This window comes from Phyllosticta citribraziliensis (assembly GCF_038025025.1).
Source record: "Phyllosticta citribraziliensis strain CPC 17464 chromosome Unknown J3D65scaffold_8, whole genome shotgun sequence".
Taxonomy (NCBI): Eukaryota; Fungi; Ascomycota; class Dothideomycetes; order Botryosphaeriales; family Phyllostictaceae; genus Phyllosticta; species Phyllosticta citribraziliensis.
In genome coordinates, this window is record NW_027117345.1 from 83681 (window position 1) to 111680 (window position 28000).

At 57.2% G+C, this 28000-nt stretch overlaps 9 protein-coding genes across 9 annotated transcripts; 5 read left to right on the forward strand and 4 right to left on the reverse strand.

Moving 5' to 3' along the window:
• The first annotated feature begins 594 nt into the window (after nt 1-594).
• On the forward strand, nt 595-4742 carry J3D65DRAFT_420709 (uncharacterized protein). Its single transcript, XM_066796105.1, has one exon. It carries the CDS (start codon nt 836-838, stop codon nt 4496-4498), a length of 3663 nt encoding a protein of 1220 aa, XP_066653449.1. The 5' UTR covers nt 595-835; the 3' UTR covers nt 4499-4742.
• A 1298-nt stretch (nt 4743-6040) lies between these two features.
• J3D65DRAFT_421382 (heterokaryon incompatibility protein-domain-containing protein) lies at nt 6041-7666 on the forward strand. Its single transcript, XM_066796107.1, has one exon. It carries the CDS (start codon nt 6199-6201, stop codon nt 7483-7485), a length of 1287 nt encoding a protein of 428 aa, XP_066653450.1. The 5' UTR covers nt 6041-6198; the 3' UTR covers nt 7486-7666.
• A 1812-nt stretch (nt 7667-9478) lies between these two features.
• J3D65DRAFT_628821 (uncharacterized protein) lies at nt 9479-9834 on the forward strand (the record flags this gene model as incomplete). The annotated part of the gene is made up of 1 exon (XM_066800667.1): nt 9479-9834. The coding sequence occupies exon 1, from the start codon at nt 9549-9551 to the stop codon at nt 9831-9833; it is 285 nt and encodes a 94-aa protein (XP_066653451.1). The 5' UTR covers nt 9479-9548.
• Nucleotides 9835-11737, reverse strand: J3D65DRAFT_628822 (Alpha/Beta hydrolase protein). The gene is made up of 2 exons (XM_066800668.1): nt 11472-11737; nt 9835-11405 (listed from the first exon to the last, which is right to left on the reverse strand). Exons 1-2 carry the CDS (start codon nt 11675-11677, stop codon nt 10289-10291), a joined length of 1323 nt encoding a protein of 440 aa, XP_066653452.1. The 5' UTR covers nt 11678-11737; the 3' UTR covers nt 9835-10288.
• Nucleotides 11738-12273: 536 nt separating this feature from the next.
• J3D65DRAFT_421420 (uncharacterized protein) lies at nt 12274-14837 on the forward strand. Its single transcript, XM_066796108.1, has 2 exons — nt 12274-14187; nt 14233-14837. Exons 1-2 carry the CDS (start codon nt 12430-12432, stop codon nt 14380-14382), a joined length of 1908 nt encoding a protein of 635 aa, XP_066653453.1. The 5' UTR covers nt 12274-12429; the 3' UTR covers nt 14383-14837.
• Nucleotides 14838-17233: 2396 nt separating this feature from the next.
• On the reverse strand, nt 17234-18925 carry J3D65DRAFT_529427 (uncharacterized protein; the record flags this gene model as incomplete). The annotated part of the gene is made up of 2 exons (XM_066796659.1): nt 17234-18060; nt 18163-18925. Coding segments are annotated over 2 exons (1590 nt in total), but the record flags the coding sequence as incomplete, so codon positions are not given.
• Nucleotides 18926-19963: 1038 nt separating this feature from the next.
• Nucleotides 19964-21052, reverse strand: J3D65DRAFT_604205 (uncharacterized protein; the record flags this gene model as incomplete). Its single annotated transcript, XM_066798255.1, has 1 exon — nt 19964-21052. The coding sequence occupies one exon, from the start codon at nt 21050-21052 to the stop codon at nt 19964-19966; it is 1089 nt and encodes a 362-aa protein (XP_066653455.1).
• A 1878-nt stretch (nt 21053-22930) lies between these two features.
• On the forward strand, nt 22931-23785 carry J3D65DRAFT_668896 (uncharacterized protein; the record flags this gene model as incomplete). The annotated part of the gene is made up of 1 exon (XM_066803147.1): nt 22931-23785. One exon carries the CDS (start codon nt 22931-22933, stop codon nt 23783-23785), a length of 855 nt encoding a protein of 284 aa, XP_066653456.1.
• Nucleotides 23786-24934: 1149 nt separating this feature from the next.
• J3D65DRAFT_555812 (E1-E2 ATPase-domain-containing protein) lies at nt 24935-28000 on the reverse strand (the record flags this gene model as incomplete). Its single annotated transcript, XM_066797246.1, has 3 exons — nt 24935-25468; nt 25637-25884; nt 25936-28000. The coding sequence occupies 3 exons, from the start codon at nt 27998-28000 to the stop codon at nt 24935-24937; spliced, it is 2847 nt and encodes a 948-aa protein (XP_066653457.1).

Below are 28000 nucleotides of genomic sequence, written 5' to 3' on the forward strand. Positions count from 1 at the left end.
GTGCCTCACAGTCGGTCTCGCAGCTCGCCAACTTGCCTGTTTGCAGCTGTCTTCGTATCCGTCGTCTTGTCTGCCTTTTTGCTTGAGATATAATACTGAGTCTGCACTTAGTGTCGATGCACCGTGCACCAGACGATGAGGCTTTCAGAGAGCAGAGGTTTGACTGCTGGTCCTGGATACGGCAGAGCGAGAGAATAGGCTTATTCATCGACAGTCGTACTCTGACTGGTCGTCCTTGAAGAGGATCAGCACAGGCCGAGCAAGCAATCCAATTCTTGCGGAGGCGGGGAACAGGTTTGTCCATCCAAATCGTTCTTGCTGGCGATGCTTCATCGGAGTGTTTCCTGGTGTTGCTATTCCTCGTTCTTCTGCCTTGAAAATGGTCAAGTCGTAGAGCTTGAACCTCATCAGGTCCACGCAGATGAAGAGACCATATCCACATGGATGTGAGTGATGAGATGCCTGTGATGCCATCTCTTGGTGGGTGGACCGGGCCGGGAACTGGTGTCCGCACAGATCGCCAGACGGCACGGGTACCCTTCCTCGGCCCGTCGGGACCGACTCCGCCCGTCAATGGCCGGGGAGTTCCCGCGCCGACGATGAAACGACGTCAAGAAAAACACCAACGTCCATCTTTGCCGCTCTCCCCGGCCGATTCCACCATCTGCGCCGGCACACTTTCTCAAAACCATGCGCTCGAGCTGTTCGACGCGTCGCCTCACCAATTGACGCTTACAAACTCAAATCCTGTCTTCATGTCCAACATTTCCACGCCGTGACGCCCAGCGCGTCCTCAACCGCACTCGCGACCGAGTCCATCGACGGATGAACCAAGATGCGAACCGTTTCGCGGAGGCAGAAAGGGAAGGTCTTGCCGGCCTTCCATCGCTACCAGCTCCCGAGGCAGCTGACGCGCACAGCGGCACTCAACCACATATCAGCGCGCATCATTCCTCAATTGCTGCCGCATCTCTATGACTTGACCCCCGACCGGTTTCCAACGCGGCGAAAGGCGTACGACGCGATAAAACAGCGACTGTTGATCCCATTCCAGAACCAGCTGTTCTTGGGGAGATATATGGGGTGGGATCATGAACAACGTCCCTCAAACGGTGTTCGATCCCGGCTCTGGCACGACCTTACTCCGCATATACTAGATGATACGTTGTCGTGTTGTGAGGTCCTCAAGGCACTATCCGATGGTGCAAGAACGATGTCGTTTCTGCACGACGGGAACGACTTGGTTCGCGCAGACGTACGTACGTGGCGACATTTTCACAATCTCGAAGATGCGCTTTGCGCTCTAGGCTTTCAATCCAACACCATCGTTCCCTATGTGTCTTGGCGGATCATAGGGGTGTTGGACGGAAGCTGGAGTGCCGAGCGCGTGATTTCTTCGACATGGCGTGAGCGGAGCGTCGCAGACGATGCGTGCGAGGAGCACGACGCGTTCGTAGATGCTGACTTGGACGCCGGGCGCATTGATGACAAGGATAATTCAATGGTTTTCCACACCTTGATGAGTGAGCCATTTTTGCGCAATGACAAGATGGTTTCGCAGTGGATGAAATCGCTGGGATGGCAGGTTAAACTTGAATCAAAGACTCATCTAATCGAGCGAGTGCTTGTTCCCTCAGCATTGGCCAAGGGGTACCAGGGTGTGGAGGAAAACCTAGATGCAGAGGTACCGTCGACCAGTCAACCTCGCAACTCTTCAGGAACAACACATGCCGACAGGAAAGAGTCTCCTCAGCCTTCTGGCTGGAATAGCCCCCGCAACGCCAAGAGTTCTGATCAAGCAGCATTTTCGAACCAATCTGCAGTCGCTCCCACAGCCATTACAGATTCCAAGCCTATCGTTAGGTCGGCTTGGGAAGAATCTCCTACCACATCCTCTACCACCGAAGAAAGCAAGGTCCGACGGACGTCATGGGATGATCCCGAGCCATCCGCCCCAACAGACGTGTTTTCCACATCGTCTCTGACCGACACGGAAAATGGCCTGCTTGGTTCGAGTTCGAATTCGTCTACGGGCGGGAGTCTCTCAGACAGCGATGCTTGGGAGTTGCTAAACACCAAAAAAGCTTCTGCGCCGGGCCAGGATAGCGAGACTCCCGTTGCATCCGAGAAAGTGCAGCTGCGCGCCACAAGAGATGCGTTAGTCGTAAACTCGCCGCGGATGCGGCAACGAATGGCACGCCGGAGAGAACGCGAAGCTGGAAGAGCCACGAGAATGGATCATGATCTAAATGTCCTGCAACAGCTGCAGTCTCGTGGCTCCGGCCTGCCTGTCTCTAAAGCACCATGGCTCCATGCGGCCGGGAGAGAAAAGGTCTCTCATAACGACGCTCGAGACGGTGTCGGGGGTCAGCAGAGCAACGCTTCCCCTGGCAACGAGCAGCTGGCGAGGCTGGTGAGGAGCAGGCAAGGGGGCACCTACCGCGACGAAGGAGGCAGCTGGGATAAGCAGCAAAGTCAGATCCCTCCTGGGCAGCCAGACCGTCAGACTTTTCCATTCCTTGCTTGGTTGGGGACCTCTGCAGCCGCCTTCATGCATTTCCCCCTTATACAGCACCTGAAGCAGCAGCAACAACAAAAACGAAAAAGCGGGTCCGGCCAGCTGGAAAACACGACGCTGCGGGTGACGGAGGCGGATCAGAAATGGACCTTTTGTAACGAAGAAGGCCGTTCAGTACTCACGCGCCCTATCCCCCGCAAAGATCAGTTTCAGGAGCTCAGGGAGTGGTGGCAACGGCATGATAAAGCGGATGGTCGTGACATCGACCCAGCACACATCTACTTACGCTATCTAGAGCACCACTACTTGGATCCGGAGCAGCATCAGGTGAGCATTGTGCCCCTGATGGAACACCTGGTGCAAGATCAACAGCGGCCTGGTGAACTGGCCCACACGACACTGTCTCTAAAAGTGAAAAAGATAGACTGTACGTACTTCTTCCATGACGAGGAAGGCCGTCAACTATACAAGCGCAGTCAACCCAATGCAGGAGAGCACCAGAAGCTGAAGCAGTGGTGGCAGCAGCAGCAGCAATCACGACAGGAGCATGGGAAAAGCGCATATCAGGAACGTGGCGAAAAAGTCACCGACGCGCAGATGTGGTTGATGCTTCTCAAACAGCACCTCCTGCAACAGCAGGAAGAACAGCGGACTCAATCACGACAGCCCAGCGAGTCGTCGGCAGCTCAGGAAGAGGTGGCTGTTGACCCACCGTCGCCATCGATTCAGCAGCCTGTCAAGCAGTCAGAGCAGCCGCAGGCGGTCCCTCTGAGGCTACAGCGTCTTGTTAATTATATTCTGCAGTATCAACAGGAGCGGCGGCGGCCAGGCGATTCAAAAAACAAGTTGCCGCCGGAGTTGATCATCAAGGGGACGAGAAGAAAATGGATATACTGCGGCGAAAATGGCGTCATCTTACTCAAAAGAAATATGCCAAATAGCAGCAAGAAGGCAGCATTGCGGCTTTGGTGGCAGCAGCGGCAAAAGCAACAGGGACAGCCCTTTGATGAATGCGAAGCACCTCCACATAAACGAATATGGGTCGAAAAGGTGGAGCAGAAATATGTGCAGATGCTGTCGTCGTCTGCCAAGGGAGAGGCGGCTGATTTCTCGTCTACGCCATCGTCATCTCCGCCGTTGGGTCGGTCAGAGAAAGAAGAAGTTTCTACCACTCGGCATCAGGACCGCATCAGCGAATCCCAGGATCTTACCAGTGAACAGCTCAGGGCAATGATGAAGAGGAAGGGATACAATCGTGCTCCAGGACCCCGGGTCAAGTGGATTTATTGGAACAAGCATGGAGACTTTCTGTTGAGACGTGGAAAAGTTAGGAGCGATATGCTGCAAGGTGACTGGAAGTTCAGGCGGCTTCAGCCACATGAGCAGTCACGCCTTCGACAGTGGACCACAGAATCGTCAAATGCCATTGAAGGGGACAAGGCGGAATCAGGAAACAGAATCGCCCGAATCCCACCACCGTCGTCGCCGCCGCCGCCGCCGCCGCCGCCGCCGCAGCAGCAGCAGCAAGAGGAACAAGGAGTGGAAAACGGCGCACAGCCGTTGGGGGGGAGAAGACGCAGGTGTGTTGTACGAGACGAAGAAGGCCGTGTCATAGCTGTGCGGACTGCAGGAATTGGCAGAATGGGACTAAATTCCCGGCGAAAGTTGTTGGAGTTTTGGGATTGGTATCAGCAGGAACAGCAAGATGGTTTACAGCAGCCCATTGAACCCGGGTCGCCAAATTTTTGGCAACGGATTTGGGAGCTCAGGGCAAAGGCGCAGCAGCACAAGTGGGAGCAAGGAAGAAACACACCACAGTTCGCTACATCATCGTCGGCCAAGGAAGAAGGGGCGGAAAACACGATGGTGCCACAAATCCCGTCGCCCCCGCCGGCAGAGCAGCGACAGGAATCGAAGGAGCAGGAGAGCAGCTCGCTCATGAGCCGCCTGGACAAGATATCTCAGGGCAAAACAAAGTGAGAGAAAGGGTGAGCCCAGGACATGCCGGCTGATGAGGAAGAAGTCTGTGAAGAACAGAGCTTCGGGGACGCAGCGAACGGGACGATATATGCATCTGTTGGGCCTGGGTTTTGCTGGTTGCTGCTTTGATGGTCAGTGGTCTTTTTTGAGTCCTGGTCCGAAAGAGCGGCGGGCAAAGAGCAGGGCATGTGGCATGGCATAGCATGGCATGGACACGTACAAAAGTTTTTGATTTCTCCTCTCAAGTGTGGTACTGTGGCCGTTGTTGTGTCGCTTCTTTGAAGAAGTGTGTGCGGTCTACGTGAGCGATTTTCGTGTTTGTTTCCCTGCCTTCTATGTTTTCTGCGGCATGAGAGCGGATGCTACGCACGATCACTTTCCAGGAGGATTTGCTGGCACCGGAACTGCTGACTCTTGTGTTTGAAAAGATACCCCTGTCGTTTGTCTTTTACTTCTCTGGCGCTCGGAGGCTGATGAAGGCATAAGCATGGGCGTCACGCGTTCAGCGTTGTTTGATGATGGTCGCTTCAAACAAAGTAGGGTTCAGTGGCTTTGTTTGTCGGGTTTGAATACAGCTCCCGCCTTGGATGCAGCCACAGTGCGTGGAGTTGGTGTTATTTTCGACACCCTCGGCGTCGGCAGCGCCTCAGAACCCGCCAAACCAGTGCTTTTGACACTGGTAGGTTCGAGTGATTTCTAGGGCCCTCTCAATCACTACACTTGATGCTTGAATGCTCCCTGTGAGTCGTCGGTCATGACACCTGAGTGCTTTCAGTCAACCGTTGGTTGCAGCGTATGAATGCTTCCCATCATCTATCTGTTGGAGGGAATGAACGCTCCCTAACGGGCGACACTGATTTTCTATCTTTGTGTGTGCCACGACTTTTGTAAACAAGGCGTTGACTGAGTATTTAAGAGGTTATTGGTGGTCTGCCTTGTTGCTGCCTCGTCGCTGCCAGAAAGGGAAGGATGGTTTGTAGACTTCCCTACCAATCTCTCCTCAAATCTTCCGAGCACCTCGACTTCTCCGCACCACTCTTCTGTACCACGCAAGAACTCTTCCGCCCTCGTTTTTATTTCAATTGTCATCAAAGCGGCCTTTCAAGTGTAAGTTCTGCTACTTAATTGGCTGCATGAGCCAACAGCAAAACAGGCGGCTGTGATAGGCGTCACCAGGAATAACTCGCTCATGGCTGCACAATGGTCATCGACGAGGTCTCCAGAATGACTTTTCTGACACCTTCCGCTTGCTTTCTCAACCTCGATCCTCAAATGCCACTCCTCTTCAAGCGCTTGGCAATCGCCGTTGCGCGTGGCGAAGCAGTGGGGCAGCTGCAGGACCGAAGATGAACAGAGCGTTGCAGGCATTGGATAGCCACGTCGATTCGCTTGATTGGACAGCTCGATATGTCGCAGCACCGCAGAAGCCTCAGACTGCGGTAAGCTGAGGCTGAGTTCAGCCTGACACATTTCAACCCTAAACCACTGCATTCCTCTCTCTCCTTTTCCCTCTTTCTCTCCCCCCCCCACCCCCCCCCCCCCCCCCCCCTCTCTCTCTCCTTCTTCGTCACTTTTGGTCAAGAGCCTGCTGAATCAAAGTCTTCTGAGTCTTCTTCTCCAATGCTCCGGAGCTCAACTCTCATTCCTGAAACAACATTTACGACTGCGGGCTCATAACTGGCCTTGTTCATGATCAAAAAATGACATCCAACATGTCTGGAAAAAGGCCCCGAAATCGGGCGCTTTGCGGTAAATGCGACAGGTTTCTCCTAAACGTTTCCAGGATCGGGTCGACCGGCGAGCTCTTCTTCCTTGGCTTTTTTGAGATGATCGAACGACGGAGCAAGACCTGCGTCCTCTGTCTACTTGTTCACAAATTTCTTGCAAAGAGCGGCCCCAGCGTCGCATTCTGGAATCACCAAATCGTTCTTAGCCCCAGGTTTGGTGTTGAAGAGTTCGCCATTTTATGCCCAGAAATCTGCCAGAGCGCTCCGCTTGGCTGGGTTCGAATCATCCAGCCAAACGAGCGCATTTCCATCAACGGCCAAAGCGACTCCGGGGGAATCGACGAAGCTCTCAAGACAGGCCAAATACAGTTCAAACAAGTCAGATCGTGGCTTGCGAGCTGCGGTGTTGCTGGGTACCACCTTGCTGCCGATGGAAACAAGCCCTGGGGCATGTTCAGCCCAAGGAAAGTCCACGATCATCCTGAGGCGAAGGAAACTCTTGTGGAAAGAAGTCTCGATCCACGGAATATGCTACTGATTGATGTTATCGATGAGTGCCTCGTGAAAGGCCGTCTTGACGTCAATTTTGTAGCTTTGAGCTATGTCTGGGGATCCTGGGGTGGATTGGAAGTCATAAAGACCACTGCAGAATCACTGAACTCTTTTTGTCAGAAGGGTAGCCTCAGTGGACTCGGTGAGAAATTGCCACGCGTGTTGAGCGACGCCATGGAGTTTGTGCGCGGAATCGGCCAACGCTACCTCTGGTGCGATTTGCTGTGCGTCGTATCAGACGACCCAGAAGTCAGAAACAAACAAATCCAGATGATGGACGCCGTATACAGTGAGGCCACTCTCACCATCATCGCCCTTACTGGATCTCACGGCAACATGGAGCTTCCTGGTATCAGACCTCGATCCAGAGACCCAATTTGTCTTTCGGAGACTCTCAACGATGGTTCGCGATTGGTCATCCGGTACCTCCAGCTCACGAGTTTCTACGACAGCACAACCTACACGAAACGAGCATGGACATTTCAAGAAGAACTCTTGTCAAGAAGATGTCTTTACATTACGGACCGGCAAATGTACTTCAAATGCAGATTCTGCTCACATCGCGAAGACGACATTCTATTCAACGAGGCCAATGATGAGAATGTGGAATTTCGTCTCAACTCCTTTCCAGCGGGTTACTCAAGTCTCGCAAACGTTGGTCAAAACATGAGCTTATACGAAAGACTGGTCGGCGAGTATAGTCGGTGACAGCTTACATTCGACAAAGATATCTTGAGGGCTTTCGAGGGGATCACTTCGGTGCTTGCGAGAGAGTACGATTGTCCGTTTTGGTGTGGACTTCCCAGCAAATTCTTAGTCGATGCACTCTTCTGGATTCCGAAAGATCACATCAGCCACCGCGTCGATGGAGGACTTATTCCAACTTGGTCTTGGGCTGCTTGGAAGGGCCCTGTATCCCACCAACCTTCCGATCCTGACCAAGAATCCTTTCCGGTCATCCAAGGCTTTATTTTTGGTAGCCAGTCTAGCGGTGCTGTCAAAGATGACCAGACTTTTTTGTTCATCCAGACGGTTCGGCGCATACTTGCCGGCTTCGCGTGCATTGGATCCATGGATGATTTCGAGTATCGTTTCAAGCGCTCAAGACTGAACGCAGGCGGTTGGTCAACACAGTCACCAACAGAATATCAAGCAAAGTTGGCGATTGAATTTACACGGGGGGGAGGCCGGGGTTTTCTAAGTTTCTTCTCCAGGATGACGTTAACAGATGAAACACCGCCGGCACCATGGCCATTCGGGGCCATGTGGTGCCTCAACCCGGACCACATAAGCAACTGGTGGCCATCAAACTGGGCTATACCCACGTGGGAAGAAATCTTTCACGTTCTACGCCATTACTTGTCCGGGCTATTGCTCGACGAATCCGTTCGGGTGACGAGACCTTCCAGCAAGCTCCGCTTCAAACTCCTCTTCTCTACGATTAGGGATCAGTCCTTTGAACAACATAACATCGATGGAGGGCAGCTGGTGGAGCAAAACAAAGGCACTTTGAGCACGGTACTTTCGACTTCAGATGGCGCCTATGACTTCGATGCGACAACGCGGAGATTTTCCAAAAGAAACGAGCCATTGGACAAACGTCTCGAATTCTCATCTAGACCTATGACGGCGATTTTCCAGAATTCTTATTCTACACCTCGTGGGGTCTTGTTCGACTTTGAGGATGACATCAAAACTCGAATCAAGTCTTCTGACTTTTGCCAATTCGTCCTTCTGTCTAGTTCTCCTTCAGGAGTCCAGAACATCATGCTCGTCGAGCAGTTTGGAGATGGGTATGAAAGAATAGCGGTCGGTCAGCTCTTTCAGCCTATTCCCGTTGAGAATTGCACGAAAAGTTTGATCAGTCTCAGCTAATTCATTCAATAATGGTACTGCTTTCGACAACAAGTCTTACTTCGGAATCTTGGGCTGACATGATTTGACCACGATTGCCATTTCGAATTAATTTACAGCGGCGAGCTAGCCCTATGGATCATCTTACCCAAGCATACACCCCATATTCTTCAACAAGTGCCTACACATCGATTCTCTAATAACGCTTTGTCAGATATGCACAAACACCTTTTCAGTCTGCCAAAGACACAGCGTCGAATCTGCACGTCCACTGCTTTTGAAATACATTCATCAACGAGTTGGCTACACAACACTTCGCATGATCTCCTCCCGGCATACACTGACCACGGCCACCACAAAGGGAAACACCTAACAAATCCCTCCGCGTGCACCCAACACTTCAGCCCCTGGAAACCGCAACCGCGAAACCAAGCACCCAATCCAGGCAACTCGCACCACACACACCCAACCCAGCAGAGAGTCACTTCAACGCCACAACAGCACTCCAGCACAGCGCGCCACGACTGCTCCGATAAAAGCCTGCGCGCTGCAGCCGGCAGGCACGCCAGACGTTCGCAGAGGTCTCAGTCCCGCGATGTCAGACCCCCATGTGCGGCGCGTCGGCACGAGTACCACTACTACTACTGCCAATATTCCAGTGCTCTCCTGCAATCAGTTCAACAGCAGTCCTGATCGTCCTCCAGCCCTCCCATCACGTCCAGCGATGCGTAAACCGCAACCTAGCAACGGCCACTACGCGCGGAAAACGGACGCGCGCGCCAGGTCGCGGCGTGAATCGTGACTTTTCCTGCTGCTTCTCCATGGCAGACCAACACCAGCAAGAGCAGTGCAGAAAAAGAGCGCGAGGAAGGGCGCCAGGGCACGAACAGAACACAGACGGACGGACGGACGGATGGATGGATGGATGGCGTTGGGTTGCTGGCGGATGTTTGCTGCTTGGCCGCGCGCCTGCGTCGTCACTGACTGTGTCTGCCTCCCGCGAGTCGCGGGATACGCGAGTGAGGAACGCGAGCAAGAGCAAGCGCGAGCAAGCAAATATTTCACTTTTCTCAAATCCCCCCTTTTTCTCAAATCGACGTGCCAAACGGCAATCGGCAATCACGACGGACGGATACCACGAGCATGTGAATGCAAACAGGCCGCCAGGCGGCCGGGACAGTCGCATTCGAACAAACTTCTAAATTGGACGTGTGCGCAAATAGGGTTGTTATGTATGTATGTATGTGTGTATGCGATAGAGGAGCGAGCGGGTGCACGGGACGCGAGAAGCCGAGCGGGGCGGAGCGGAGCGGAGCGGCGGAGTCAGGGAAATGTGCTACGTAAGGTAGCTCGGGCTTGTTGTGGTGGTGTTGGTGAGGCATGGACGTACGGAGTAACCAGTCTGCTCAAGCTGGGGCAAGGACTGTGTGGGGCGTCAGGGGTAGATTATTGCAGAGCTGGCGGGCCTGGGTTTCCAGCACGACACGACACGCGCTACAGACGGGCCCCCTGACAACGCAACTAGTGCTAGCCGCCTACCTGTCTGCCTGTCTCGCTACGGTATGGTATCTACCTACGCGCGCTAGCAGCCACTGCCGCTGCGCCGCCGCGCCAGTCGCGTGCATGCATGCATGCCTGACAACCGGCCACTACTGCATTACAGCTTGTCGTCGTCGTCCTTGGCCAAGACGTCGCGAAACCACGCGCCGAGGGCCTCGACCTCGCGGCGCCAGTCTGGCGCGCGATGCGCGCCCGTCCAGTGTCCGACGCCCGGGCGCAGCAGCAGCGCGCAGCGGTCCAGGGCCTCGTCGCGCGAGCCGCCGCTGTCGTGCTTGACGCTGCGCTGCACCAGGCGCACCAGCTCCTCGGCCTGGTCGCGCAGCGGCGAGGCCTCGCCGGCGCTGACGCTCATGACGGGCAGGCGGAGGCCGGCGGCCGTCGGCGGGTACGCGCGGTAGGAGCGGCGGCGCGGCTCGACGGTTGCGCGGAGCCCGTGGTATGGCGAGGCGGTTGATGGTGGGGTTGTTTCTTCGTCCCAGTCCGAGGCGAAGGCGTCGTCGGACTTGGGGGGTGCGGTGAAGGCTAGGCCCGGGGTGCGCAGGAAGTGGATGGGCGAGGCAAAGGGGTCGAAGTAGCCGTCTTGGTCGTGGAAGAAGGCGGCGCGGGCGCGCGTCACGGCGGCGGCGGGCAGGGCTGGGTTGTCGCCGTGGGCGTCCCACGATGGACGGCGATGTTGTTTGCGTCGGCGGCGGCCGGGGGCGAGTGAGACGCCGGCGATGTCTTGCAGCTGTTCGAGGAAGCCGTCGTCGCTTTCGTCATGAGTGCCGTCGACGTCGTCGTCGCAGCGGACCAGGTCTGGTGGCAGGATCCAGTCGACGAGGGGATTGTTGACGGCGGCGGCGGCGATGTGAGGGCCGTGGTCGTGGCATTCGGTTAGGGCGAGGGTGGTTGCCAGGTTGGCGCCCAGCAGCTCGCCGCAGACGCCGAGGCGGGCAGAGCTGGACTTGGGGTCGACGAGGTTGTGCAGGACCCAGTCCCAGGCGGTCAGCACGTCGTGGACGGGGGTGGGAAAGCGGTGGGCTTCGGCGAGGCGGTAGTTGACGCAGACGACGGTTGCGCCTGAGGCGGCGGATAGGGCTGCCACGGTTTGGGCGTCGTGGTCCGGGCGAGCTGGGGCATGGTCGGCGAGGAGAGGGCCGGCGGGGAGGTAGAGGAGGGTTGGGGACGACGCTGAAGCTGAAGCTGAAGCTGAAGCTGAGGGCGGCGGCAGGATGCTGCAGTGGAGGGCAGTGCATGCAGTCAGCGAGGCACAAGTTCTTGGAGTTGTTACTGTTACTGACCTCAGGCGAATGGCGCCGTTCGATCGACAGGGCACAGTAACCGAGTGCACCCCCCGCACCTGACTCGCGCGCCCAGATACCTGAAGAGATAGCACCCGCCCGGCTCTGGACGCCAGCCCGGGCGCCAAAGGTGGGATGGCCACGGCCACGGCCATGACGACGGGCATGCGCTGCAGCAGACGCAAGTGACAGGCGTGCTGGAACATTGGAAGAGTGGCCGGTAGAAAGTCACGGCGCGAGGGATAAGAGAGTAGGCCGGGCTGGTGCCATGGCATGCCAAAATTGCTGCGGCGCCGTGTTCCCCACACAGATGCAGACACAGACACACGGACGTACAGGGGCCGACTGCTGGGCGGCTTCCTCCTTCTTGCTCGCTCCCACATTCACTACCCTATCCTCTCTTCCACTCTCTCTCTCTCTCTGCCAACTCCTCCTCCTCCTCCTCCACTCCGCCCGACCTCTCTCGCTCCCACATCTCCCGCGAACCCCTCGTCCTCTTGGCCCCGCGCTTGTTCCCGCCTCTGCCGTTGGCCGTTTCATTTAATCCCTAACAGGCAACGTCGGGACGGCCTGGGTCTCAGATTGCCTTGCGCTACCCTACCTGGTACCTACCTACGCTACGGCTTCCCTCCGTCACTCCTTTGACCCTCAACTACCGGCCACACCTCCAACATATTCCTCTCGTGAGTCCTGCTCGCCGACAGACACGCCTCCAATTGTCCTAATTTTCCTACAAGGGCCGCCTGCTGCCTGCACCGGCAGTCCACTCCGCCCCCAGCCGCCTAACCCCATTTCTTGCCGTCGCCGGCGCGCCTCGAGCCCGACAACACCACGCCCACGGCCTCCCATCATCAGCACCATATTGCACCTCTGCCCCTGAGCCGTCAACCCGAACTGTCTGCCACCGACACTCTCAATCCTTCCGCACCAGGAGCTCACGCGCTCCAGCATCGCCATCATGGCCGAGGGAAGTCGGTTACGGGGCTTCTGCATCCTCTTGCGCAACCTCTTCCTCGCCGCCCTGCTCTACACGTGCATTCTCAGCATAATCAACCTCGCGCGGAACCCCTCGTCGAGACCCACTGGGAAACTCGGAATACCCGCCTTCCTGGGCAAGTCGGGCCCCGTCGATGTCATCAAGCCCACCAAGTCGGGCGTCAAGGTCAAGTTTGCAGGCTCGCCGACCAGCGTGACAATCAACCCGCACGCCAACGTCTTCAACCGCCCCGACAGCGCCGTCGCCGCCAAAGACGATTATCTTGGCCCGAGGCCGCATGTGGACACGGAGGCCGATCTGAAACTCTTGGTCGAGGAGTGCAGGGGCTCATACACGGGGATTGAAAAGATGAGAAACGTTTTCGACTGTCTCGCGTTTTTCGCCAACGACGAGCACCGCTACTACAAGCTCCCGGAACCGACGGCACGTGCCAGTGCCCAGGACCCTCGCAAGGCCGAGTACAACGACGCCGACGGCCATGGAAACGTCCTGGACAGATATCTGCCCGTGTCGAACGCGACAAAGGCCTCCAAGAGCTCGATTGGATCTTGCCCGGGCCCCATCGTTCCCTATCACGTCTATTGGACTGGTCCAGCGACGTGGAGGGTCGAGGTCTTTATCAAGAGTTACCTTTACTCGCAAAATCTGGCTTGCTCGCGCCTCTTTTTGTGGCTGGATGCCGACAAGAGGCCCAACGCGGTCGACGACATGCTGCAGAGGGACCCCTTGTTTGCCCGCTTCCTCCCCCTGGTCGAGCGTGGAGATATCACCGTCAAGGCCTGGAAGTTTCCTCAGCGCATCCCGCTGCCCAAAAACGTCGACCACAACGATGGAGCTCGCGTTTCGAGGGGCCGGCCAAACTCCCAAGGAGAAGTCACGATTGCGGATGGCGTGATTGAGGACAAGAATGGCCAGCAATGGCTCTCTCTGACCCCCAAGCAAATGACCTTTTTGCCCGTTGCCGTTTCGGACGCCATGCGTTTCGTCATTCTGCACATGTACGGAGGCGCCTACTTTGACATGGACGTCTTGATGCTCCGCGACATGCGCCCGCTCCTCCTGCCGCAGAACCACTCCTTTGCCGAGCGCTGGGCTGCCCACCCCCACCCTGGCGACTACAACACGGCCGTCATGTCCCTGACTGCCAACACCTCCCTTTCGTCCTATCTGCTGCGCGGCGGTGTCCGCATGGGCCTCAACTTTCACCCGCGCGTCATTGGCCGAATGGCGTGGAAAGACGGTCGCGATCAGGAATTCCTGATGCTCGAGACGGCCGCTTTTGACCCCATCTGGACCGAGTTCAACTGGGACCGCGAGGGCCGCTGCACAGTGCCCTGTCTCAAGGACTACAGCGCTGCATTCAAGGGCAAGACCAACTCGATAAAAGACGAGTGGCAAAGCTACGACGGGCCCCAGCTCGACCATGTGGATCTCAGCCAGCAGCGGCCGAGGACGAGGATCCAGTCGCAGAAGGTGGTCAAGGGACGTGGCCCGAGCGCTGAGCCTTCAAGGCCAGGGTCGGACGCGCCCCACTCGGCTGCTGAACAGCCTGGAGCGGACCATAGCGACTCGTTCACCGCTACTAGCGCCGAGGAGGCCGAGCTCAGGAAGAAGGGCGTCGTTGCCGACTATCGTCTGGAGGAGGATCAGTTTCCTCCCAACAACCGGACCCTTGAAAACTTTTTCCGCGGTGCTTGGACATATCACATTCACAACCAGGTAAGTTTTTCCGTGACCCAAATATTGCTTAGCTAACCGGTACAGTGGCTCAAACACCCCGAGCCATCTTCTTGGATCAACGTGATTGAAGTGGCGCACGACGCCTTCTTCGCCGGCACCCGGACAAATCCATACGGCGAGACTTGGGACGGCCCGGACCTAATGCCCTATAATTTTTGGCCGGAGTTTGTATGATCAAAAAGATTAGAGAGTAGCAGCATCATAGTATAACGACCATGTACACAAGAATCAGCACGACATGAACATATTCAATTCTTCCGCCGGGACCGCCCAATCGGAGCGGCGCTTCACATACAGACGGCTGACGGCGCGGAGCACGGATCTCTCCCACGACCCTTTCGAAACCCCGACTAACGGCTCTGGACCTATCTCGCGCACCACGCCTGGGAGTACCCTCAGTATCGTCCATCTCAGTCGACTCGCCGGCGCAGCTCGACCGGCTCATCTACCGTTCGCTTCCGCGGCGCAGCTTGACAAGACGACGCCAGACGCCATTGAGCGGCGGGGGCTTCCGAATCTGTTTTTTCGCTGTAAACCACATTCGCTTCGTTGCATCAACCAGACTTGAGGCATACAAATCTTGCGGCTTTCTGTCTGTTTGTCTACACTACGTTCGCTTCTGACTTGTATTTGACCTCTTTTCTTCACTTCTTCCCTTCCTGACACTTTTTGGGATTTTTTTACTTCTCTTCGTTGTTGTCTGTCTGGCAAGCTTGCGCGCTGCTGCAGTCGTCTCAGCTCGGTTCAACCAAGCAAGCTTCTTTCTTCCTTCTTCCTCCTTGCTCGTTCGGTCCGTGATAGATTTGGTTCTTCTCACGCCGTTAACCGGGGTCGTATTTTTGCCATCTTTTCCCTCCCTCCCCTTGCTTCTTCTTCTCTCCCGTCCTCAATATCCGACGGCGGGGCTTTCTTTTCGGCCCCCCGCTTGGTCGGATGTGTCACTCGGTTAACAAGCAAGCATGAGCGTATCCCTTGATTTTTCGTTTCCGTTTTGGAATCTCTTTTTCGTTTTAGTCTCGGATAGGATGCTCTCGTACTTTTTTTCGTTGTCTCGTCAACAACGCGTTTAAAGATTTCCCTCCCATGTGCTTTTGCAATTCTCTTCCCCCTTTTCTTTCTCTTCCTCTTTCTCTTTTTCTACACTCCCCCTTTCTTTTGCGCGTCGAGACTTTTCGCTTCGCCTCTTGTTCGACGCACGGACGACGGTCTTCAGCCAGTCGGTCGGTCAATCAGTCCGCGCCCCCTCCCTTGTACTATACCGCTTCTACACTATGCGTCCCCGCCTGCCTTTTTGCTTCCCTTCCCCTTTTCGCTCGGCGGGCGCATGCATGTGCTTTGTTGGCTCCGCGATCGCGACTTGGTGCGGCTTGGTCGCTTGATTGCTTGGGGCGAGTACGCGTGCGGGAAGTGACGGCGCAGCGGCGCGTTGGACGGACGGCTCGAGGTGGCATATGATGCGATGGATGCGATGCGATGTGGGAGATGGAGGAGAAGTTGCGCGTGTGGCCAAGGCGAGCGCTAGTCGTCGTCGTCTTGGGCCGCCATGCCGTGCTCTCATCGCCTCGAGTCGAGTCGAGTCGTGTCGTGTCGTGTCATCACGTCGACCGCTACTGCGGTGGTGGTGGCCGTTGCGCCTGGACGTATGCTAAGCTCGTACGTACGCACATGATTGACGATGCGGATGATGGTGGGAACAGATAGGTGGACTATTGACGACGACGACGACGACGACGAAGAAGGAAAGAAAAGGAAGGCAGTGATGTGGGTATGTGGGAAGAAGATGGATGATGGGGGTACCTAGTGAGATAGTGGCGCCGTATGTATGTACGTAGGCAAGTGCGTAGGACGGTAATAGACATCCAAGCAAGTCAACCACGCGAAGACGGCGAATGATGATGAAGAATGCCATCCCATGCGTCAAAAGCGCTATACAGCGCAGCACAGCGTCTTACGAATATGATGTGTGTGTGTACCCTGCCCTGCCCTGCCCTGCCTTCCTTCCTGCCTCTCCCTCTCTTCACTGTCCGTCCCCCCCTGTTCGCGATGCCTAGGAAAGACAACACGTCCAGATCCAAAAACAAGGCCACACACTGGCCTGACTACCGTACGCTGCTACTGCCTTAGTTACCGTCTCTCCCCTCCTCTTGTGACTATCCAACAATGCGGATCATGCGGATCATGCGTACCATGCGTGCGTATCATCACCCTCGTCCTCTTCACCCCCTCTCCCCCTTCCTTCAAACACCTACTCCTTACACCTCCTCCTCCTACCTACCTACACCTACTCCGCGCCCCCAACCCCGCCAACCAACAGCGCCCCCTCGCCATCGCAGCGGTCCCAAATCCGCCGACAAAGCTCCTCCACGACGTCGCTCTGCCGATCCTGCTCTTCAGCCAGCCGCTGCCGCTGCTGCTGCTGCTGCTGCTGCTGTTGCTGCTGCCGTTGCCTAACTCGCTCCCCCTGCCTGTCTCTCTCGCGCTCGCGTTCTCTTTCCTCTGTTGATCCGTCGCTATTCGCTTGCGGATTCAGCGCGCTCAACGTCGACTGCGACGGCGAGAGCGTCTGTGCAGGCGCAGGCGACGCAGCGCGCCCTGGGAGGTCGAAACTGACGCGTGCGCGCCGCGCCGCGGCGACGGCTTCCATGACGCTGCGCGGCGTGGCGGCGTCGACGCCGTTGGGATGGGCAGTGGCACTTCCCCCACCACCACCGCTCCCGCCCCCAGGTGTAGTAGACGCGGGCGACGAGACGAGCGTCGCGGCGCTGCTGCTGCGGAGCCCGTTGGTGCGGACCTCGCGGTCGGTGCCGCCCTGCGTCGAGGGGCGGTTGAGGTGCAGGGCGGACGCGGTTTTGCTGAGCGGCGACGCGGCGGACGCGGTGTTGCCGTTGCTCAGGTGCTGATACGCGGCCGCGGCCGCGCTGGCCGTTGCGCTGGCGCTCGACATGTGGCGCTGCGACTGGGCGTAGTATCCACTCCCATCACGCTCGCGCTGCGCCAGCTGCTGCTGCTCGCGGACGTAGCGCCAGCGCGGCGAGTCGGGCGAGTCGGCCAGGCGCGCGATGGCGTCGGCGACGGGGTTGCGGAAGCGCCGCACGACGCGGTACTCGGCGGCGGCCTCGTCGAAGCGGCGCGCCAGCTCGCGGTCGACGACCACGTCGCCCGAGGGCGTCACGCCCCCCACGACGACGAGCTGCGACGACGAGTGCCGGTGGTGCGGGTGGGGGTGCGCGTGCCCGTTGGGCGCTGCGAGCGCCGCGCTGCTGCTGCCCCGGTGGTGGTGTGCGAGGAGCTCGGCTTTTTGTTGCGGTTCGATGTTGGAGCTGGCGCGCTGGAGCCACAGCTTTTGCTGCGTTCGTGACGGCGCGAGGTCGGATGGGGTCGTCGTGCCCGAGGAGACGTGGCGGCGGTGGTGCGAAGAGGACGAAGGCGTGGCCGTGGTAGTTTCGGGGATGTTGGCGGTCGACTTGTTGCGTCTTGCCGACAAGTCTCCCCCAGTGTTGGTGTTGGAGTTGGCATTGTTGGCCGTGGGCCGCGGCTGATGGTGTGGCAGAAACGAACTGTCCCGCGGCGTCCCCGACGACCCATCGCCGTCGATGAAGCGCGACACGGCCTCCTTGTTCCCCGGAGTATCTATCATGGTGGAGCCCGTCGAGTGGCTGAGGGATCGAGCATCGTGCGAGTGCGAGACGACCGTGGCCGACACATCCGAGACTTGCGGCTGCAGCCGGTTCGACGCGCTGCGCTGCAGGATTCGCGAGGTGATCATGTCTGCGTCTGGCAGATTGGGTTGGTGGTAGGAGTTGACGCCGTTGATTTGGTTGCTGCTGTACGTGACGCGCTGCTCGGGGCGCTCTGTCCGCGACGTATCCCGCGGCGACGGGGGATCCGAGTGTGGTTCCTGCTGCGGCTGTTGCTGCGGTCTCGAGTGATTTGGCTGCGGCTGCCGCCGCGGACTGGCATCTGTCTCTGTTGAATCAGACGTGTCGTCGCTCGAATCGGAGCGGGTCTCTTGTTGTTGTTGCAGTTGTTGTTGGTGTTGGGGCTTGGGAGGATCCAATATCACCGAGTTCTGGCGGGTGGTGCAGCGCGTAGTAGCGGGCGACTGGGAAGCGCTCTCCTCGGTCCAAGCATTGTCGTCGTCGCCATCGTCGTCGACGCCCAGATCGAAGCGCACGCCGGCGTGGTCCATCTCGGGCGAGCTCTTGCGGCGCGGCTTGGCTGCTGCCGCTGCGCCGGCTGTGGCCGCGCTCGCGCTCGCACGCTTGGCCAAGGGCTCCAGGTCGCTGCTCCGGTGATGGCGATGCATGGCCTTGTTGGCCTGGCGCGGCAAGTGGCCGCTCGAGTGGTTTTTGCGCAATTGGGCGTGGGACGTGTTGCGCGAGACTACGGCGGCCGAGGCATTGCGCTTCAAGGCTGGGCGGGCTTGGGCGTCGGTCGTCGTCGTGGTAGTCGAGGTCGAGGTGGAGCCGGTCGACAGGGTACGCTGGTGATGGTGGTTCTGCTGGGTGGCCTGCTTGTTGAGATTCTTGCCATATGACGGGTTCCTGGGCCCGAGGCGACTGTGGCCAACGACGTGTCTCCCGGCCTTGTGAGCGGAGCGGTGATGCGGGGCGTCGTTTGGAGAGTGCGACTGCGTCTGCGACGACTGGGATGAATGGCTTCGCCGGGGCGCTGCAGGTCGCTTGGGCGGCTGAGATTGGGCGTCGGGAGAGGTCATGGCTAATGTCGACTGCACTGGTGGTGCTGACGGCGCCGTCGAGACAAAGGGATGGATGGTGATGAGGAGGCCGATGCGACGTCGACGTCGTGGTCTGGGGGCCGCCGGCGCTGGCGGGCGGGCTGCTTGCTGCGGCGTCAAGCCAAGCGTGTTGCAGCGGTAGAGGGTCGCGGTCGGCTTCAATTGGCGTGCACGACGGGCGTCACGGTGGTCATGATGCTGGATGATGGTGATGATGATTGTTGCATCCACCCGGACCTGCACCTCACCTCAGCGTCGCCCGCCGCCTCGGCCGCAATCCCGTCGTCGCCATTGGGCAGCAGCCGACGACGGCAACCTTCCGCTCCACCGTGACCGTGACCGTGACCGTGACAACCAACATCCGCTCCCTTTCTTCCTGACGCCCTCATTCTCTCACCACTCCCTGCATAACCGCACAGCTTCTGGCTGCCCCATGGCGCAAACTTGGTATTCATGAAAGAGTGGCAGAAGATTCCTCCTAAACTCGCACTCAAGACCACTCCATCTCTGCTCAATCCTTCCCCCGTGGATATTTGACACAGTCCGACTCTACACCAGTCGGTAGAAGCTCCATTCCAGGCTCCTCTTGGCTCAGCATGCAACAAGAATCATGAGTATTCACCTCCTCCCCCCCGGAAATCACATCTACTTCTGAGCTTGGCTTTGGAATCGAAATATGCCATATGCCAGATAGGACCCCCCGAAAATGACTCTTGGAAGAAAGAAAACCCCGATCCGCAAATGCAAGGGCTATTGCAACTTTTCATTGTCGTCAACAGCCGAATGACGCCGTGTCTAAAGAACCCGAATCATAGTCTCGTCGAAATGGCCTGGAGTTTGATGCTCGAGCCTTTGGAAATGCCGCCGAACCATGGCCCATGATGAGAACCCCGCCGTCGCCTTTTTGGTGTTCATGTCTCTAACTTTTGTCGCTGATTTAAACAGAAAGGTCATGCTGATCATCCTCCATCGCTTGGAGGTAAAAGTCTGCGCTTGGACGTTTCCACGCTGGCAAAATCATCCCGTCATCTTCCTCAACATCCTCCGGCCAGCCGCCTTGGTCAAGCTCCTCTTTCCAGGAGTCAGAGGCATTACTCCTTCCTCTTTGCTGGCCACTTCCTTCTCGCCCACATCGACCACATCCTCGAGATCTGGGCGGCGCATGCCGTCAATGCAGCCGAAAGACGTCCAAGACGAGTCTGAAGAACTGGAGCGATTTTCCCACGACATTCCCAGGCCACGCAGTATGTTGCGCCGCGAAGAACTTCCTTCCTGCATGCTGGGCTGAGAAGAGGCGTCCGAGGGTCGAAAGAGCCGGCGACGGACCTTGCTGGCAGATCCAGGCGGCTCCGACAGTTCGTCGTTGGGATCCGTGTCGGTTTCTGCTGCTCCAGACGCGGCTCTTGAGCGCGGCGACCATGGCGGCCAGGCGGCATTGTCGATCCAGTGCGAGAGGGCTGAAGTTGGTTTGGAGAATTCCTTGGAAAAGTCGTTTGGGGTGGCGAGGGTGCTGTCGAGAGTGGAATCGCTCATGTGCTTGGGCTTTTCCAGATCATTGCGGAAGCCCTCTTGCAGCGAAAGCCTGAGGTGCGCCACGGGCTTCTTCTTCTCCAGCCTGGACTTGCGCGGTGAGCGAAGAAAGCTGCTTCCGGTACTGGGCACCTTGAGCTCCTGCTCTTGGTCTGGGTCTTCCAGAAGAGGGCTTTCTGGCCGGACGTCTGTCACGGTGGACGAGTACCTTGGAGATGGCGTGAGGGAGGGCTTGAGGTATTTCTGAGATCCTGCCATGGTCATGGATGAGGGTCTGACCGGGCGGCTGGGCATGCTGCGAGGGCGCTCAATTTTGTTGGCTTCGGAAGCGGATTGAAGTTGGCGGTGCTTGAGAGCTTTGGGCGGCTCTGCATCTTGATTGTCGAGTCGTAGCGCCTGTGACTGCAAAAGCAGGCCAATGGTTTCCTCGAGCGACGCGTCCAGGCGGGTGAGTGACGGCATGAGATGAGAATTCAACGAAGCACGAGCTGGCGCCGATTGCGTCGTATCGACGGTATCGTGCCGTGGTCGTGAAGGCGCTGGAATCGGCGATGCGCTGAAGCGAATGGCCGGCATGTCGACGGAACGCGGAAAGCAATGCAGCAACGAGCAAGGGAGTGACTGGCGATGGAAATGTTGGGATGTTTGGTGTTTTGGACGTGCCGTGGTGTTGTTGATGTCTGAGGTGCTCGTGCTCAAGCAGGACGACAGGAAAGGAAGGCGCGCCAGGCCAGCGGAGGTCCTCAGTCTGCTGGTCTGGTCGTGTTCGTCGTGCTCCGAGACTCAACCTTACGTCAAAATTTCGTCGTATCCGGCGCGATCTTCGACTCTGCTCGGCCCTCGTAGCTGACGCTTCGCAGGAACCAATTCGACAAATGATGGCGATGCCTGGCGATGATTCAGTCCAAGGCGCGTGGCGGCAACGATTCCGCGGCGTTGAGTACGACGACTTTAGCGACCGACGACTATGAACAACATCAGACACGGCCGGTGGGCGCTCCAGGACGGATATCTCGACTGTCGTCGTGGTCAATGACGACAACCTCTGGCCTTATACCTCACCTGCTCACCATTATTGCCTTTTTCCCCGGCCATCGCGGCCAACGTAATCTGCATCGGACATTTATCATGCCACCATCCAAGGTCACGCTCGACTCCGAATTCCAAAGCCTCCGTCGGAACAGGGGAGATAAGACTGGCGGTAATCGCTCTACCAGTGGCGCCCACAGCCTCCACCACAAACCTTCGAGCGTGATTTGAACATCATTGCCGAATCGCTCTGCATGTTGGCTGCTGTTCTGCAAGGCTTAGCCACGTGTTGATGATTAGACAAGCACTGCTTGCTTTTTCCATATTTTCCGGGGCTCGGCCTGTCGTCGACTTTGTGGCCTTCATTTTTGCTTCTTCCCTCTTCCAAATCTCCTGCGAGACCCTCGTCAACGTTTTGGTCGGAGACGGCGTCAAGCCTTCAAGAGGCTGACGGTTGCGACGCCATCAACGTCCGGAGACAAGAGGCTGTCTCTTTGGGCTAGTCCCATCAGATTCGGCCTGGTCTGTTTGCTTTTTCGTTCGCACGATGGCGTTAGAAATCTGCAAAGAGCCGGCGTCACGAGGGACTCTTTACGCGTACCTTTGCCACGATGGTGAGGCAGCAGTGAAGGAGCCCAGGTACACGTGCACGACTGACAGGTTCAGAGACTACATGATCTGGTACAGTGGGTGTCGAAAGAACGAGACCTCCTGGCAGTACAAGTGCGTCCATGGAGCAATTATTCGCTGCCACAGTGTACTTCAAAAGCATTCGTTGGCTGCTAAAGCTGCGCTCGAGGAGCGTTCATTCGCTTCTACAGTTGCACTCAAAGAGCCTTCGTTTTCTGTTACATCTAGACCCAGGGAGCCTGGTTTCTTTCAACTTCCACTGTGTTGGGAAGCCTCTGATAACAGCTTATTCCTCAAGCAAAGACACCGAGCGAGCATCGATTGCAGTATTACTGCTTCAAAGCTATCCGATAGCCAACAACGAGTTTCTTTAGTTTGTTTTCCACCTTTGCAATCTTCTCCCTCCACAATTTATCAAGCTTTTTCTCGACTGCAGCTCTCGCGGTTGAAAAATCAGGATGCTCTGTGTTGTGTCACCCAACACTTCCATTTGCGGGTGGACATGTCTCAACGTCCGAAATGGCGACAAGAATCCCAAAGAGCAAGCGTCTTCAAATCCACCATTCCGAAAACAACGAACCTTTCGATACCATCCTTCGCTACTTCCATGAAAGCATCCAAGCAGGAGCAGTCGATCAGTGTAAGTGAACCCGCGCTGCAAACGTTGAGTCAGGAAACAGATGCGAATTGCACGAGAAATGCCCACAAATAAATAACCAACGTACTTCGAACGCTCTGCTATCCACGACGCAAGTCTCGTACTTCAAATTTCCATTCCCTCTTGTCAAAAGGAAAATGCCGCAAACCTCCGACAACAAGCGGCTCTTCATCGAACTGCGCAGCGGTCACGGCCGCCACCGCTTCATCCGGCGCCACAGCTCCACCGAGCACCAAACCAAGCGGAAGCACGATCGCCCAGCCAAACCCATGCGATTGAGCTGGAGCCTCTCAATCGAGACTCACTCGTCAAAGCACAAAAAGCGACGTTCAGCGAAGTCTCGCGACAGCGAAAGCGGCAGCAGTGGTACAAGCAGAGCAGCGCAAGCGGCAGCGCGATCTGAGACATGCCGCTGCTGGCGGGGCGACGGGGGCGCCGTTCGCGTCGACAGCGACGGCAGCTCGCTCGAACGCATCTGGGGACACCTAAACGACGACGATGCCGACTCTGCGGCCACGGCGTCTGTCTGGGGCGGCGAGCGCACGCATCGTGTGCGTCGGAGACGGCACGGCCATCACCGTCCCCACAACCACTTCCACTACCAGCACTGCCGCTGCTGGCTGGAGGATTCTGTTCCTCTAGTACAGCAGCGCCAGCACCAGCACCAGCACATCTACTACCGCCCGCGCGTCGACAACTCGCAGGTCCAGAATAACTACTCCTACGAGCGCTGCCCGGACGACGACGACCCTCGGCGAGACGCGCCGAAGATGGCGGGCCTGGAGGCTTTGCTGCCGGACTTGGAGAAGCTGTCACTGTCACGCGAATGGAGCCCTGAGGGCCGTGAAGAGGATTCGTTGCCGCCTGCGTACTCTGAGATTTACCCGCGTTGCAGGGGCACGTCGACGGATAGGCAGGACTCTGTTTCGGGATTTCCTCTTCGGGAAGAGTATGGTGGGGTTGATGATTCTGAGGAGTGTGTGTGGCACTGAGGCGCGCTGGTGGTGTTTGTAATAGGGGTTTATCGGGAAATGTGTTCAAGCTGGCAGATTAATGCATGAATCTCCCTCCTCTGACAGTTACAATGCCCTGTACACTTCAACACTGACTCCCTTCGACAGAGCTACAACCCTAGCCAGTCACCCCTTCACTTCGCCTCCTCCCCCTTACTCTTGTCCTCTGCCTCTCCTTCCTCCCCCTCCCCCTTACTCTCACCCTTCTTCTCCTGCTCTCCCCTCTTCCCCTTCCCCTTCCTATTTTTCTCCCTCCCCACGCCCCAAACCCCCCTATTCCACGCCTCGCCCCCTACTCGAACGCCATCGCGCGCCGGCTCCTTATCCACAGCATCTGCGTCTCGGCGACGGACGACGAAGGCGCTACGGCCACCATTCTTCACGACGTAAACATGATGTGTTTGTTTGTGGACGGCGAGGACGCGGGCGCGGTCGCCGTGGCCGTGGCGTGTGGGGGGAAGGAGGGGCAGGCACATTGGAGCGAGGTAGTGAGGTTGGTTTGTGGGTAGATAATGGCGCGTGGTAAGCCGTGGGTAGAGGAAAGTAGATGCCGCGTTCTGGGTCCTGAATCCTGCTTTCTTCGTGCGTTGGGTGGAGATGTGAATATATGGGTGGATGGATGGATAGATGGGTGTGTAGGAATGAAGGGAGGTCTGAAGAGATGTGCTATTTATTGACGTCCTAGTAGGATATGGTGAAAGAAAGAGTGTATGTTGTTGCGCGGCTGAGGAGCACATCAATCAAGCGGCGCGTTAGCCGGCTGCTGACTTGCGACCTTGACATGCTGTCTGAGAGGAGAAGCCTACGTATGGGTCACCCGGTACAAGAACTTCTTTGAACGACATTTAAGCACAGTCACACAGTGACAGCAACCCAGCACATTGTTCCGTGACTCAAAAAGCATCAAGACTGCCAACAACCACAAAGACCTGAAAAACACATGCATTCAACAACACAGACCAAACAGTGGCACGTTCTAAAAAGACGCTACCTACTCAGTAACCAACAGCGCAGCAACTCTTTACACAGAACAATGTGCCCACCCTACACAATAAAACGACAACACCGAAAAACCTCCCCCTCAATGCCACTCCGGCCTGCCCAGCCCAGAAAACGCGCCCCACCCACCTATTCTAGCCGGCCCCTCTCGCCCCTATCACCCCAGCGCAGCGTAAATGCAACAGCAACAACAGGCAAAACACTGACAATCTCGCCCAGCCCCGCAAACTCAGGAGGAATACTGAAGCCGCGACCATCGCCATCTCTGCCTCCGGCGCCAGCGCCGCCGACTCTAGCGAGCGCGCCGGCCGCCAGCAACACGGCAAAGACGTTGTAGACGGTGGCCCAGGCAAAGTTGAAGTGTACGCGGCGCACGGCGCGGCGCGACAGGTGCAGCACGGAGAGCACGCCGGCCAGGTTTCCGCGCAGCAGGACGATGCTGGCGGTCGAGGCGGCGATGTCGGAAGGGGGTGCGGAGGAGGCTGAGGGCGAGGTTGAGGGGAGAGAGGAGCCCATGGCGATACCGACGTCGGCTTGTGTCAGGGCTACGGCGTCGTTGGTACCGTCGCCGACGAAGGCGACGATGGCGGTTTTGTTCTTGCGCCGGAAGATGTGGAGAGCGCGCTGCCAGAGGCTGTGTTTGGCTTGTTGAGTTGCTTCTGGCTTCTCTGTCTCTTCGTGGTGATGTGCGCCGTCCACTGCTCCCTCGTGGCCATGTTCGTGGTCATGGTCATGGTCGTGGTCGTCGTGTCCATCGTGTCCGTCATGCTGGCCGTCGTGATGTTGTAGATGCAGCGCACCAGCCGCCGCGCCCTCTTGCAGCCGCGCAACATAGGCCTGCTTGCCCGCTGGACTGCATCGTGCCAGCGTCTGGCTGTCGGGTATGCCCAGTATCTGCGCCACGCGGCTGACTGCGCGTTGGTCGTCGCCGCTCAGAATGTGCACTGCCACTCCCTGCTTCCGCAGCGAAGAGACCACATGTGGCGCTTCGGGGCGCAAGATGTCGGTGAGGGCGAAGAGTGCGACGAGGATACCGTCAAGCGTAACACCGAAAAACGACACATCAAGATCGCTGGAGGCTTGCGGTCTGGAGGAGCCAGAGGCTTTCTCGCTGGGTGGCGGTGGCAGACTGGCTCTGAATGATTGCACTTGCGCCGAATCCTCGAGGCCCAGGAAAGAAAGATTGCCAGCGCGGACGACAAGAGTCTTGTCCCCCTTTGCGAGTCTTCCCTCGAGGCCTCCGCCGACAATGACGTTGGAGCTATCATACACGGTCCCCTGGCGAATGCCCTTGACCTCAAGGTGGTTGGACAGCGCAAGAGAGACGGGGTGTTTGTTGCGCGAGACGAGACCGAGAAGATGCGGCAGCGTGACCGCACTGCGTTCGAGGAAAAAAGCTTCGTGTGTCACCGACATTTCGCCCTTGGTCAAGGTGCCCGTCTTGTCAAATACGACGTGCTTTACGTCCCTAGCGATTTCAATGACCGCGGGGGCGCGGAAGATGACTTCGTTCTTTGCCGCGACACCGCTGGCGATGACAATGACCATCGGGACGGCAAGACCAATGGCGCAGGGGCAGGAGACGATGAGCGTGGCAATGGCGTAGGAGATGGCTTTGCTGGCAGCAATGGCGGAGCTTTGTTTGATGACAAATTTGCCGATGCACATCCAGATCACAAAGACCATGATGGACAGGGCGACGATAGCCGGCACGAAAAAGCTGGCTACCCTGTCGGCGAGAGCTTGCAGTTTTGGCTTGGAGAGCTCCGCGTTTTCGACCAGCGTCCCAATCTCGCTGATGCTATTGTCCCAGTACGTGCGGCTCAGGGTCACATCGATTTGGCCGTCCAGGTTTATGGTTCCTGCCGTCACCCTAGAGTCGATGCCCTTGGCGACTGGCTTTGACTCTCCAGTCATCATGGACTCGTCCACCTGCGATCCTCCGTAGATCACCACGCCATCAGTAGGGATGCGGGTATGAGGTGGCACGCGGAAAATATCGCCATGCTGGAGAAGACGAACATCCAGCTCCTTGGTATCGCTGCGGTTCTTTTGGAGCAGTAGTGCATGTGGGGCCTGCAAAGACCGAATGGAGACAGACTCGGTGGCCCTCTGCCTTGCCAGCTCGCTGACGAAGCGTCCCAGTCTAATTAGCGTAACCAGCAAGGCGCTCGTTTCAAAGAATGAGTTTTTGCTGATGTCGTGTCCGGTGTGAATCAATCCAAAGGCCACGACCGAGTAAATGTATGCAGCCGTTGTGCTCAGCACAATCAATAGATCCATGTCGGCAATCCTGGTAAAATACAGCGTCTTTATTGCGCTGGGATAAAACTCCCAAGCCGCAACAAGTTGAACAATGGTGGCCAGCACTAGTGATATCGATTCTTTGATGATTCGTCTTTGGTTGATCGGTGCCCATGCCAGGACAAGGACGGGGATTGTGAGAATGGCCGACAGTGAAAAGTAAAACAGCTCTTTGCGAAGTTGCTTCCGGCCGACTGCCACGGACGACGGCAAGGGAATGGGAGCGAGGGTAGGATTTTGCAATCCAAGCTTCTCAAGTAGGTCTCGGTGGTACATTGTGTTCGATCCAAAGGTGATTCGCAGCGTCGCTTTGCCGTTCTTATCTTCCTTTCCCAATTGCTCGACATCGACAACTCCGTCTGGCAAGGCAGTTTGAAGCACATCATGGGGCGAGTCCACAATGACATCCAGGAATCGCTCGTCGCTGTCATTCGCAAGTCTTTCCACGCTGTATGGAGTCATTTGCCTGACTTCTGCCAGCGCGTCTTCGACAGACATCCTGGCAATATTCAGGCGGAACTGTGCTTGCATGAGCACCAGGTCCGTCTTGATGTCCTTGGCTGCCGGTATCCGCTCCAGTGCTTTTCGAAGCCTATTCTCACAGCCGCTGCAAGTCATGCCGCCGACACTAATCTTGACGTCTTCGTAGACTGGTGTTCCTCGTTCGATATCCATCGACGACCCGTCCCCGACGAACAAAGGTTGTGGCCTGACCAGATTGTCGTTGGAAGAGCAGCACGAGTTGGCCTCGCATGGTCCTTTGCAGCTAGGCTTGTAGACTTTGTTCCCGTCGCTTGGCCGGCTCTTTCCACCGCAGCAGCTCGAGGGTATGGAGCTGGCATGACGCTCAGAGACCTTGGTGCGTCCCTTGCCGTGGCCACAGCCACCCAT